We start from the raw sequence: 12915 nt of genomic DNA, 5'->3' as shown, positions 1-12915 counted from the left end.
AGCGGGGAGTCTGCTTCTCCTGCTCCCTCTGCCCTTCTTCTCCCTGCTGCTAATGCTCCCTCTCTCTGTCTCTCTCAAATAAATAAATAAAATCTTAAAAAAAAAAAAAAAAGAGTCCCATGCTCTTCCAGCTGAGCCAGACAGGCAGGCTTTTAGTGTCTTATCAAAAAAGCATTGCCAAGACCAATCAATGTCAAGGAGCTTTTTCCCTATTTTCTTCCAGGAGTTTTATGGTTCCAGATCTTACATTTAGGTCTTTAACCCATGTCGAGGTAACTTTTCTGAGTGGTGTGAGACAGGCGTCCACTTGTCATTAGTCTGCACACGTTTCTCCAGGTTTTCTGGCAGATTTGTTAAAGGAACTGTCCTCCACTGAGTGCTCTTGCTTCCTTTGTCAAATATAAATCAGTGTCTACATGGGGATCTATTTCTGGGCTCTATTCTGCTCCACTGGTCTATGTGTCTGGGGTTCTTTTGCCAGTACCATACTGTTTTGAATACTATAGCTTTGTATTACAGTTTGAAATCAGCAAGTTTGATGCCTCCTGCTTTGTTCTTTCTCAGAATTGCCAGGGCTATTTGGAGTCTTTTATGGTTCCCTACCCATTTCTATAAAGAACCCATTAGAATTTTTATAAAGATTGCATGGAACCTACAGATGGCTTTGAGTTGTCTGGATAGCCTTCCATTTGTATCTTCTTCAATTTTTTTATAAAGATTTTATTTATTTATTCATGAGAGACACGGGCAAAGGGAGAAGCAGGCTCCATGCAGGGAGCCCATGGGCACTCAATCCCGGGACCCTGGGATCACGACCTGAGCCAAAGGCAGTTGCTCAACTGCTAAGCCACCCAGGTGCCCCTTCTTCAATTTTTCATTAAAGTCTTTCAGGTTTCATTGTTTGGTCAAATTTATCCCTAAGTATTTTTTTTTAAATATCCCTAAGTATTTTTTTGTTTTTTGATGCTGTCATGAATGAGATTTTTTTTCTTTATTTTTCAGTTATTTCATTGTTAGTACATAGAAACGTAGCTGTTTTACGTATGTCCATTTCATATGCTGCAACTTTACTGAATTCATTGCTTACCTCTAACAGTGTTTTTGGTTGAGTCTTTAGGATTTTCTCTATATAAGATCATGTCTTCTGCAGATAGTGACAATTTTACTTCTTCCTTTCTGATTTGGATGCCTTTCATTTATTTGTCATGCCTGATCCCTCTGGCTCAGATTTCCAGGACTGTGTGGAATGGAGGTGACAAAAGCAGGCATCCTTGTCTTGTTCCTGACCTTAGAGAAAATGCCTTTAGCCTCTCACCAATTGAGTATGATGTTAGCTTGTGTGTGTCATATACGGATGGCCTTTGTGGCACAGAGGCCTGTTTCTTCTGTCCCCCACTTGTGGAGGGTCTTTATCATGAAAGGTCATTGTGTTTTGTCAAATGCTATTTCTACATCTAATGAGACAACAGGACTTGAGTCTTTCACCCCATTGGTGTGTTGTGTCATACTTAGTGATTTGCATATGTTGAACCATCCTGTATCTCAGGAATAGTTAGATACCACATCATCGTGAATGTGTAACCCTTTATATGTGCTGTTAAATTCACTTTGCTAATAGTTTGTTGAGAATGTTTACATCTGTGTTCATCAGGGATATTGATCTGTAAGTTGTCTTGTGTCCTGATCTAGCTTTGGTATCAGGATAACATAGGCCTCATAAAATGTGTTTGGGAGTGTTCCTTCCTCTTCAGTGTTTTGAAAGAGTTCAAGAAGGATTGATGTTAATTCTCTTTTAAATGTTTGGTAGAATTCACCAGTGAAACTCTGTGGTCCAGGGCTTTTCTGTGCTGGTAGGTTTTTGGTCAGTGATTCAGTCTCCTTAATCATTATTCATCTGTTTAGATTTTCTCTTTCTTCATGGTTTGGTCTTGGTAGTTATCTGTTTCTAGGGATTTGTCCATTTCTTCTAGGTTGTCCAATTTGTTGGTATAGAATTGTTCCTAGGAGTCTCTCCGGATGCTGTGTTTCTGTGGTATCAGCTGTCATGTCTCCTCTTTCAGTTCTGATCTTACTTATTTGAGTCTTCTCTGGTTTTTTTTTTTCTTAGTCAAACTGAAGCGCCATCAAATTTATCTTTCAAAAAAAAAAAAAAAACAGCTCTCAATTTTGTTGCCATCCTGCTCTTTTAGGTGTGTTCTGGGAAACACTACCATCTTGGCCGAGTTTGCCAGCGAAGAAGAGGTGAATCGTTTCTTAGCCCAAGGCCAAGCACTGCCGCCCACCTCCAGCTGGCAGTCCAGTACCGGGACCGGCCAGACGCGGCTGGGCGCCTCGGGCGGCTCCCACGGTCTGGTGCGGAGCGACCCTGGCCATTGGAGCGCCCCATGTCTGGCAGGCAAAGGGAGCAGCGACCTGCTGTGGGGCGGGGTCCCCCAGTACTCCAGCAGCCTGTGGGGCCCGCCCAGCAGTGACGACGGCAGGGTGATCGGAAGCCCCACCCCATTGAACACTCTGCTGCCTGGCGACCTCCTCAGTGGGGAATCCATCTAGCACCGACAGGACCCCCATGGGCGCCACAATCATCAGCACCAGGAAGAAAAAGCTGCCCCTTTCCAGTCCGGGTGGCGCGGAGGACCCCGCTGGACCTGAGCAGCCCGGCAGCCCTTTGAGTACCTCTGTCCAGACTGAAGACGAGCCCTGGCCGCAGTCCTTGCGAACTGTTCCCGAGACAGTGCGGGCTGCGCTTGGTCAGTGTCACGTGCTAATGACAGGATGTTCCTCATAGCTTTTTATTTTGTGTTGTCTTATGTTTGTATGGTGTGTTGTCGTTTTGATTTTTTAAGTATAAAAGCTGCTTAGAATAGTTCTATCATGAAGGGCACTTTTCAGATTGTGGGCTGGAAAGGGTTATTTTATCAAGGGGGGCGGGAGGGAGGGAGACGAGAAAGCCTATTTAAAACGAGCCTGTGACGATTATGCACATTACCAGAGGCGGACCCCGTAATCAGGGGGAGCTGGTGTCCATCACTGGGCGCAGAGCGCGGGCTCCACACGGCAGGCCTGGTGGCCTAGACCGGCAAGCTGCACAGAGACAGCGGCCTGCGGCCTGCTCTCTGCTCCCACGGGTCCGCCTATGCACATTACCCTTGTTCCATTACTTTTTCATGCCATTTTTTTTATCCCAAAAAATATTTTTTAAAAGTTAAAAAAAAAAGACATATCAAACATGCAAATACTTGAATCCAGCAGGCCAATAAGGAAATGTGAACACTTGCCGCGTCGAATTCTACACTTCCAGGCTGACATCAGTGCACAGAAACAGGCTCTAGGAAACATTTCTGAGTTCACAGCCTATGTGCGTGTGTGTGTGTGTGTATGTGTGGAAACAGAAGCGTGTATGCGTGTGTGCACGTGCGCGTGTGTGTGCACTTTCTGTGTTTGTGTGTTCTGTGTGTGAGGGATTTAACTGTGGGTTTTCCCTTTTATTCAGTATATGCTTTTTTTTTGGCGCATTGGTCAAACGTTTGTTACTATTATTAGCTTCTAACTTTGCACTGAGTGTCCCTGCCCTTCCTTTTGCTAATCCTATACATGAAAGAGAATTCATAGGACAGGGCCGGTGACAATTCATGTGTAAATGTTTACTCAAGGACTCTGTTATTGCGTTTAAAAATTACAGTGTATATCTCTGGAGAAATAATATGTATACCTACCTTTAGCAGCTTTTTATTGTGGACTAATGCAAGAAACTGATTACCAGAGTATTGCACCGTGTTTCCATGTGGAATAGAAAGTGAGAGAGAAGACAGCTGTTGCAGAAGTGTGGCCATAGATCCTCGCGGAGAGCCGATGGCTCCGCGGGGGAAACGGAGACAAGCACTTGGACGTGGGTGGTGACCGCTTTTGGAGGGGCCCGTGCTCAGGGCTCCCACCTGTTTACAGACCTTTTTTTCTCCTTCAGACTTTAAAATAAAAAAATTTTAAAAAGGAATTTAAAAAAAAAAAAAAAGAAAAAAGAGACTTCCGTGGTAAAGAAACCTATTTTCAGAATGCAGATACGCTACTTCAGAGCTCTGGGATTGAACAGTATCGTCGCTTCCCTCCGGCCATCGTTGTGGACTGTCGATTGTTCCCCGTCGTTGAGGCGACGAGACGTTGTGGTCACTGTCTTGCACATGCGGATGCGCTCTCAGGAAAGCCAGGGTTCCCGAGGGGCAGCTCCACACCATTTCATGTATTTTGTAACCCAACTCCTAGCACTGAAGATGTTATTAAAAAACAAACAAAAAAAAAAAATAAAGAAAAAAAAGAAAAAGAAAAAAAACACAAAGAAGGAAAATACCTAATCTCTAATGTGTAGCAGTTACATATTTACCAAATAACGGACTCAAAAGAAATAGATGTTTGAAGAGTGCTTTATATATTAAAAATTGCTTTATGTTTTAAAAATGATCAATGTTTTGATTGTTTTGCAAGAAAGACAGACAATGGAGTAACATACCCTCAAGTATGTTTAAAAATATATGAACATTGTGCTCCCTGCCTGCTTGATCAGGAAACTTGTGCATTACATTTTTTTTAATTAGCTTTTTAATGGTTTTATCAAAACAAAACAAAAAAAAGAACAAAAAACAAAAAAAAAAAAAAAGATCCTGCAAAATTGCAGATCAACAAAAGCTGGTTTTATAGAGGATCATGAACTATGCACAAACTGGGTTCAAGACTTGTTTTCTCAAGTTTAGTCGTGTATTTAGCTAAACAAACCTTCCTCAGAGTAATAGCATCTCATTGCCATTACATGCGTTCTATATATTTGATGTATATATCCTCACGTATGTATATCAAATATATGTGCGTGCGTGTGTGCGTGCGTGTGTGTGCGCCAGACAGCTTTCCATGCTGCCGCTTAGCATCGAGTTGTAGAAAAACTGATATTTTAAAATTGGGGATGGAAGTAAAGACTGTTTGTTTTTGTTTTTTGTTGATTTTTTTTTTGACCTTTTCTTTTGAATTAAAGATGTCTGTAACTCTGAGATTAAAAAACAAGTTTGTGGCTTTTAATGTTTTTTCCTCATAGAATGTGATCGTTGAAAAACATGCACCGAAAGTTGCTTTCAAAAGTACAACGCTTTGTTGGATCTTAATAAATGGCAATTTTTTTCTTGGCTGTTCAAATAAATGTGTTTTTTTTTATTTTTCACAGACAGAAATCATCAATTTTCCACTTTATGTACTTGGGGAGAGCTGCTCTGCTGTCTGTAACAAACTCCCTGACTCTTCACAGTATCCTTAGAGTTCACGTAGGTAATTAGATGGACTCTGAGTATCAATTGCTTGACTCAGAATTTTATCGTTTGTGGCTTTGCAGTTCGCACCGAAACCTTCCTCCGAGTCGAGAGGCACAGGAGAGCGTGGGAGCTCTCCACCTCGGCCACTGCCTGAATCCGCCGCGTCTGAGGCCACAGCCAGGCCCCGTGTGCCGGGTGTCTGGCCCAAGGACTGTGGCTCCATCACCCGCAACCCAGTCTGGGCATCAGAAAGATTTGGACCAAGGAGAGTTACAAAGGCGTTTTGTGTTTCCTGGACAGTTTATTCATTTATTCTGGTAAAAGAGCCTAAAAAAAACTGTGAAAGGTGACATTCACAAAGCATTTTGCACAAGCAGCACAGACCTCAGGGCGCTGCAGGAAACATGGTCTCTCTGGTGGCAGCTAGAAGTCAAACACTGGTGGTTGCCTCAGGCCCACTCCAAACACCATGGCCTTCGGTCAGTTCAGCGAGCATCAGTGCTTCTGATCACCAGGATCATAAAGACAGTTTCTGGGAGACTAGCCAATGTGTCCTCTGTGACCTGTTGCCCAGAGGCCAGCAGAAAGAGCCTCTGCTCCCCTTCCTCGTCTTACCAAGCAGGTAGGACCGGGGGTGCCTAAGGCAAGGTGGTGAACCCCTGGCTCAGCCCAACCTCTTCAGAAAGTCATGCAGGATGGCACTGAAGGGGTCACGGTGGGGAGTAGAAGGGAGAGGCAAGGAGGAATGGGAGTGAGGCAGCGGCCAGAGCATACCCTGCACTGCCGAGCCAGTGCCTGTGTGTCCGGGGTTCCTCTGGGGGAGCACCTGCCTCCCCGGGAGGACAGGGTCAGGGCCTAGAGAACATCCAAGGGCTGCACCAGAGGTGGCCCTGGGCCCCAGGGGCCGGGTTGGATTTCGACAGCCTCGGGAAAGCAGGGGATGGACGGGATCTGGAGTGACAACTCATGAACCCGGAATGGGGAACAGGAGCCCTGGTACCACAGCAGGAAAGGAGGTCGGTGTCTAGAATCAAGAAAACAATAGGTATGGAACTGCACTTTCTCCAGAATTGTTCAGAAGACACTGGGCGAACAGCAAAGACAAAAGGGGTGCTCAGCGGGTAGCAGCAGGGTAGGCAGAGAAGGGGGTGTCCGAACAGTGCGGAGGCCGCAGAAGCGGAACAGAGGAGAGCGGAGCTGCTGAGTACGTGCCCACGGACGGGAGCGAGAGGGAGGCCAGTGTTTCAAGAGGTTCTTCCCCAGGACAGCACATTTGGGATAGATCCATGGAAACCTACACGGGAATCACGACTGAGGCATCGTTCATTTAGCAGCTAGCAGCTCTGCCCTTCACGCCTCAGTGGAAACACAGTGGCCAAGCTCTACTTGTGTGAGACTGCGACCTGACCAGGAGCCCCAGTAGCAGGCCCGGCCTCCCAGTCTGGCGCCCCGGCTGTGAGAAACCAGCAGGTTTCCAAACGCCCCCTCAGTGGGCAGTGCTGCGTTGGGCTCACTAGACCTGCGTCAGCTGCCACGGAGAGCACAGCGGTGCTGCTCAGCCGGCTGCATGTTAGAATGACCTGGACGTTTTTTAGAATCCTAGGGCCAGGGCACCTCCCAAACCAATGTGAGCAGAATCCTGGGGGGTGCACCTGGGGCACTCGAGTTTTAAAGTCTTACTAGTTGGTTCCGTTGAGCAGCCAAGGCCGAGAAGCAGTGGCATGCGGGAATCTTGTCATTGGGCTGAAGTAGCTGTCAACCTCCCATCCACCGGCGTAGCAACTGCAAAGAGTTTGGCAACTGTGGCTCACTTTTTTTTTTTTTTTAAGATTTATTTCAGAGAGAGTGTGCAATGGGGAGGGGAGGAGAGAGAGAAGCAGGTGCTGCCGCGCGTGGAACCTGACTTGGCTCCATCTCACAACCCCCAAGGTCATGACCTGAGCTGAAATCAAGAGTCAGATGCTCAAACAACTAAGCCACCCAGGTGCCCCTTTTTGGTTTGTTTTTTTTTTTTTTTTTTTTTAGCAAAACTCCTGGCCCAGGCATGGTGCTGAGCGCTGTGCAGAAGCCATGTTTGCTCCAACAGCCCCATGAGGAGAGGAGCTGAGCGGGCAGGTCACAGAACAGCTGCTAACAAGGGTCAGAATCCAAGCCCGAGGCTCTCCAGGCCCAACAGCACAACGGGAGGCAGGTGGGCGTGAAGAGCTGGCTCACGCGGTGGCGGGGCTGGCGAGGCTGCAGCCTCAAGCAGAACACAACTGCTTCCGAATTACTTCAGAAAACCTAGGCTTTGCCGTTACGGTCTTTCCACTGATTGGGTGAGGCCCACCCATGTTAGTGGGGACAACCTTCAGTTGGCGGATTGTACGGATGAAACACACCCACGGAATGCCTCGACAGCAGGACGGGACCCACACAGCCCTCACACCCTGTCACTTGTCCTGAGCAGCTTGTGCTGGCCTCACAAGGCTTGCCAAGCAGGGAAACCTGGTAGCGCGGCTCCAACCAGAAGTGCGTCTTGTGCCCACCCACCCCACAGTGCACCTGCGAGCACAGGTAGGCGCCAGGACGGACGTGGCCCAGAGCCCGGTGCTGGCCTCACGCTTTCAGGACTTGCCCCAACTTGTCCCGTGGCGCTCGTGCCCGAGACGCGGCCAAGAGCTGTCGGGGGTGCCGCTAGCCGTGCAGGTGGGCTCCTCGTCCCTCCGCACTGCCTCGCCCAGGCCCCAGCCCTGCTCTTCGGGATGCCCCGGGGACGAGGAGCAGCGGGACCCATCACTGCGCTCGCCTCCTGTTCCCCACCTGGGCCACGCCTGTCCCCCAGCTCCCGCAGACGGGGGACTTGGGCTCCTTCCCGCCCTCTCGCGTTCCCAGCACCCCACAGGATCTGGGGTCTCCCCACCACCGGCCACAGCAGCCACACCCTCTCCTGCCCCAGGCCTGGGTGCTGGCCGCCCCTCTGCCTGGCAGGCCCCTCTCCCTGTGGCTCATGGGAAACTGAGAGGCCATCACCTCCAGGCTGTCCACAGGGCAAGGGGGTGCATGCAGCACAGCGGGGCTCGCGCACACGCAGCAGGCCCGGCCAGAAGCACAGGATCCCAAGAGAAGCTCATTTTGCAAAACACATTTTATCAATAAATAGAGTCCCAAGCAGGACATGGTCCCCTGGGTGCCCCCTGCCCCCCTGCAGGTCCAGCCCTCATGGGCTGCAGAGTCCGGAGCGGCGGCTGTGGAAACGAGGGGTACCGGGCACAGGCCACACCTGTGAGCAGACGCAGAGCCAGAGCCGCCAGGCCTGTCGCTGTCCTACCAGGTGTCCAGATCGCCCGCCAGCTGCTCGGCCTCCTGGGTCCTACCAGCCCTGCCGGAAGGGGGGGGGTCGGTATGGGGCCCCGTGACTTTGGGGCGCTGGAGGCGAAAGTCCCTCTGGCGACTCCCAGCAGCCCTCAGAGGCTGCCCTCAGGCCTCCCAGGAGCTGGACAGACCTGCGGCTCCCAGGGTTGAGCCCCGGGGCCTCGGGCTGCACCAGGGGGACCGAGGGGGCAGCTCCCAGGCACCCCGACTTAGAAGAAAAGGAGCCACAGCGCCCAGCAGCACGGGAGCAGAGCTAGGGAGGAGGGCAGCAGGGAGGTCGCCGCTCCCAGCGCCCCGCCATGCCCGGCCCCCGCCCCTCCGCGCTCCCGCCAACCCCTCCACAGCCCCTCACCTCCTCTCCTTCCTCTCGTAGACAGAGTGAAGCTTGTTGATCAAGAAGATTTTGTCCTCCCCCTCCTGGAAAGGCCAGAACGCAAAGGGTGAGGGGACAGAGGTCGTCCACCCATCTGTCCCCAACAGCCCTGCTCCAGACCATTCCACGAGACAAGCACAAATTAAAGGGCGGAGGAGGCACCAAACGAGGACGAGCCAGGCAACAGGCATATGTAGAGAGCTCAGCTTCCTAGTGGCCAAGGCAAAAAAGGAATGTGGTCGGGGCCGCAGTGAAGGCCACAGCCAGCCTGACTTGATCTAAACCCGGTCCCGCCACTTGGTGGCTCTGTGTTGGGCCAGTTCCCTCCTCCCTGACCTCAGAGTCACCGTCTGTGAACAGGGGACAAGTGTCTGCAGCTCAGGGCCTGTGTTAGCTTTCCGCTTTCATTCTAATTACCACCAACTTGGTGGCTTAAAACAACACAGGGTCACATTTCGGTTCTGGAGCTCGGAAGTCCGAACGGCTCTCTGGGCGGGTGATCGGGGCTCAGCCAGACTGGTTCCTTCTGGGGACTCCCGGGGAGCACCTTCCTTCCTCTGTCCGGCTTCTGGAACCTGCCCGCAGCCCTTGGCTCGAGGCTCCTTCCGTCCGAGTTGGTGGGGACAGAGGACTGTGCCCTTGAGTCGGCCACCCTGGCCCGGCCCCGCGGCCCCGCATCCCGGGCAGGGCCCGGCCTGTGCTCGCTCTTCTCCCGCCCAGAGAACCCGCAGGCGGGGCTGGGCTGCTCCTCCCGCATCGGCCCCCCACCGCCACCCCGGCGCAGCCGGCGCCCGCAGGAGGGCAGGAGCTGGCTGCCGAAACCGGCCTCCGGCAGCTGTGGCCAGTGCCCACCGCAGCCGAGACGCCCGGCCCGCAGCCCTGCCCGGTGGGTGCGCCCCGCCGCCCCGCGTGTATCAGGGAAGGCGACGCGGGGACCCCTGTGGTGTTATTGGAACCCCCAAGATGTGGGAGCTCAGGGACCTTCCCGCCCGCAGCCCCTGCTCGGCATCGCTGAGCCAGCAGCAGGGTCCCAGGCCCCCCGCAGCCCAGCCCTGTCCTGCCCGCCGACCCCCCGCGCCGGACCCCCAAGTCCTCCTAAGACAGTGATGCAGGCGGCCACCAGCGCGCGCCATGAGGAGGTGCAGCCCCCGGCCCCACGTGGACGCCGGGCCACGCACACAGCTGGCCCCAACATGGCTCAAGCACAGGCATACAGTGCGAATCTAGCCTTGGGGCGGGTCAGGGCCCACCCAGGGCAGGACACGAACCCCTCAGACTCTGCAGTCACCTGCTTTGAGCAGGATGGGGGGCCCAGCAGCCGAGCAGGGAAAGGGCCTCCCTCGGGGCAGGCGGACCCCCAGGGGCCCACCGTGCAGTGGGCGTCCCTGGTCCTGGGCCCGTCCTGCCTCTCACGCTGTGATGACAAACTGCAACGCACTTAATAAAGTGACTTAGGAGGCAGCCCTGGTGGCTCAGTGGGTTTAGCGCCACCTTCAGTCCAGGGCGTGATCCCGGAGACCCTGGATCAAGTCCCACATCAGGCTCCCTGCATGGAGCCTGCGTCTCCCTCTGCCTGTGTCTCTGCCTCTCTCTCTGTGTGTTTCTATGAATAAATAAATAAAATGTTAAAAAAAAAAGTAAAATTTAAGAAAATTAAAAAATAATAATAAAGTGATTTAGGGCACCCAGGGGGCTCAGCAGTTTAGCGCCGCATTCGGCCCAGGGCGTGACACTGGGGTCCTGGGATCGAGTCCCGCATCGGGCTCTCCGCAGGGAGCCTGCTTCTCCCTCTGCCTGTGTCTCTGCTTCTCTCTGTGTCTCATGAATAAGTAAGTAAAGTCTTAAAAAAAAAAAAAGTGACTTAAATCCAGGACTGCTTTTAACCTTACTCCACTCCTTTGCAAAATGAGGGCACTGAACAGGATCCATGTCCCAATGTGAGTCCCCCAAAGAGTCCAAAAACTATATCCTGAGTCTCAAAAATCCTCACAGAGGTTGCACCCCCGCAGGCCCGCACGCCCTAACATGCCACCCTTCTCAGCTGGAGCCCAAATCCCAACCCCCACCCCGTGCCACCCTGAGCCCGTCCCCTGGAGCCCTGTCCTGAGGGGTCTCTGCGGCCCAGGTCACTCTCCATCTCTGCTCAATACGAACCACACCTACTAATGGGGAGAGCCTTTCGGCAGCCGGGCTGGGGGAGCTGTGCCAGCTAGCAGGTGGCCCCAGGGAGTTGGGGATGCTGTGCCAGCCAGGAGGTGGCCCCAGGGCGGGGAGGGGCACTCACGTTGCTGATCTGCTCCTTGAGGAGGTACATGACCCTCCGCTGGCCCTTCACCACCTGGATGTTGAGGTAGATGACGGCCCTGCGGGGAGCCAGACACACGGGCGGTCGGGGGGGTCCTGAGCAGTAGCCGGGGAGAGAGGACGGCCCCACCGGGGTTCTCCTCCCCGACGCCCCGCCTGCGCACACTCACAGCAGCAGGGCCGACACCAGGTAGACAGGGAAGGTGTTTTCCACCAGGTAGCGGTGGATCCAGGGCACCCAGGACACGCTGGGGCCCGCCTGCTCCAGACGGCGCACCCACACCTTGCCCGCCTCGTACATGGTGTCCAGGGTCCGGAAGGGGCCGCAGGTGCTGGAGGGCCTCACCCTGGGGGCGGACGGCGGCTTGAGCCCTGAGCCGGGCACGGGCAGCCCCCCGAATCCAGGGGCGGCTCCACACCCCCCGGGCAAGGACCCACTCACTGCCACACGGCGTAGCAGAGGAAGACGGCGGCTCCCAGGAAGGAGGGGAAGCAGAGCAGCGAGACGAAGACGGTGCTCATGTGCGAGGCCAGCCACGGCCTGCGGGGCGCCTGGCAGTTGGCCATCAGGCTCGTCTGGGGACAGAGGCTGAGCTCGGCCACCGCCCGCCCGACTTCCTTCCCCAGGCCTGGGGGGGCAGGGGGGCATGAGGGGGCAGGGGGGGCAGGCTCCCCAACCCCGCTTCCTGATTGGCAGAGGGAAGATCAGGCACCGCGGCCACCTCAGGGCCGAGGTCCTATGAACGTCGCCCCAGCAGCCTGGGCACACGCCGCCCCGTCGAGCAGCCGGACAGAGAGGCCAGTTCTCAGCCACGGAGCCCGCCCAAACCCCAGGACGCGTCGGGCCGCCCGGCACCCACCACGCACCCCAACGGGCTTCTGGCCGGCCCGGGAGCACGGTGGGGGCGCACTCAGCCGACCCCACGGTGCCCCGGGCTGCGGGGCCCACGGCTCTCGGGCGGAGGGCAGGGCTCAGCGCCGCCAGCCCAGGGCCCACCCGGCTGCGCCCGCTCCCTGGGGCCCCGCGGGCACCTTTACCTTCTTGATGTAGAAAAGGCACAGCAGCTTGATGATCTGTATGGCGGGGAGGAGGGGCGAGAAGAGGACCCCCAGCCTGGGGAGGGGGAAGGGGGGCTGGGGTCACGAGCGCTGCGCGGCCCCGGGGCTACACGGCCTGGCTCAGGTCACCCCGAGAGGCCCCGCGCCCTCCGAGACCCAGCCCACGCCGGGCTGGCTTCAGGTCCCCAGGGAGGGGCAGCACTGCGCCCCGGAGAGGTGAGGGACCGGGCCCGCGTCACCGCACCCTGCCAAGGGGGCCCCGCTGCAGGCCTGAGGGGACCCTCCCCGCGCGGGCCCGGCGGCCGAGGGCAAGCGGAAGACGCTCACCAGGTCAGGGTCTGCCCGTAAATCAGCTCCAGAACGTTCCCGGCAATGTCAAACTCCGGCTTCTCCCGCTTGAGCTTCTTCTCAGAGATGAGCCTGCGGCAGAGGAGTCCCCAGGGTCACGAGGGAGCACGGACCCCAGAGCCGGGCCGCAGCAGGCAGGCGCCCGGCCCACTCGGGTCCTCCGCCGAGGGGTGCGGGCTACGGCCGACT

The 12915-nt window shown here is 54.6% G+C and overlaps 2 protein-coding genes across 10 annotated transcripts in view; one reads left to right on the top strand and one right to left on the bottom strand.

Moving 5' to 3' along the window:
* The window catches only part of TNRC6C (trinucleotide repeat containing adaptor 6C), a 104331-nt gene extending 99643 nt beyond the window's left edge, over positions 1 to 4688 (top strand). For 2 of the 3 annotated variants that reach the window (XM_038546473.1, XM_038546474.1), the window contains one exon: positions 2190 to 2550. In XM_038546473.1, coding sequence (XP_038402401.1) covers positions 2190 to 2550 — 361 coding nt within the window. Of the gene's footprint in view, positions 1 to 2189 lie in introns of all 3 variants that reach the window. The other variant, XM_038546472.1, reaches the window with a different exon arrangement.
* An 881-nt stretch (positions 4689 to 5569) lies between these two features.
* TMC6 (transmembrane channel like 6) overlaps positions 5570 to 12915 on the bottom strand; it is an 18077-nt gene continuing 10731 nt past the window's right edge. For 4 of the 7 annotated variants that reach the window (XM_038546485.1, XM_038546484.1, XM_038546487.1 and 1 more), the window contains exons 15-21: positions 12706 to 12798; positions 12358 to 12433; positions 11762 to 11895; positions 11490 to 11666; positions 11300 to 11378; positions 8995 to 9059; positions 8398 to 8649 (exon numbers count right to left, since the gene is read on the bottom strand). In XM_038546485.1, the coding sequence (XP_038402413.1) occupies positions 8595 to 8649; positions 8995 to 9059; positions 11300 to 11378; positions 11490 to 11666; positions 11762 to 11895; positions 12358 to 12433; positions 12706 to 12798 (679 nt within the window). In that variant the 3' untranslated portion in view covers positions 8398 to 8594. Of the gene's footprint in view, positions 7071 to 8397; positions 8650 to 8994; positions 9060 to 11299; positions 11379 to 11489; positions 11667 to 11761; positions 11896 to 12357; positions 12434 to 12705; positions 12799 to 12915 lie in introns of those variants that run through there. The other 3 variants (XR_005364155.1, XR_005364156.1, XM_038546488.1) reach the window with 3 other exon arrangements.

Source organism: Canis lupus, chromosome 9, assembly GCF_011100685.1.
Source record: "Canis lupus familiaris isolate Mischka breed German Shepherd chromosome 9, alternate assembly UU_Cfam_GSD_1.0, whole genome shotgun sequence".
NCBI classification, from domain to species: Eukaryota; Metazoa; Chordata; class Mammalia; order Carnivora; family Canidae; genus Canis; species Canis lupus.
Note: the sequence above shows the minus strand (reverse complement) of the source record. Positions and strands in the feature narration are given on the sequence as shown.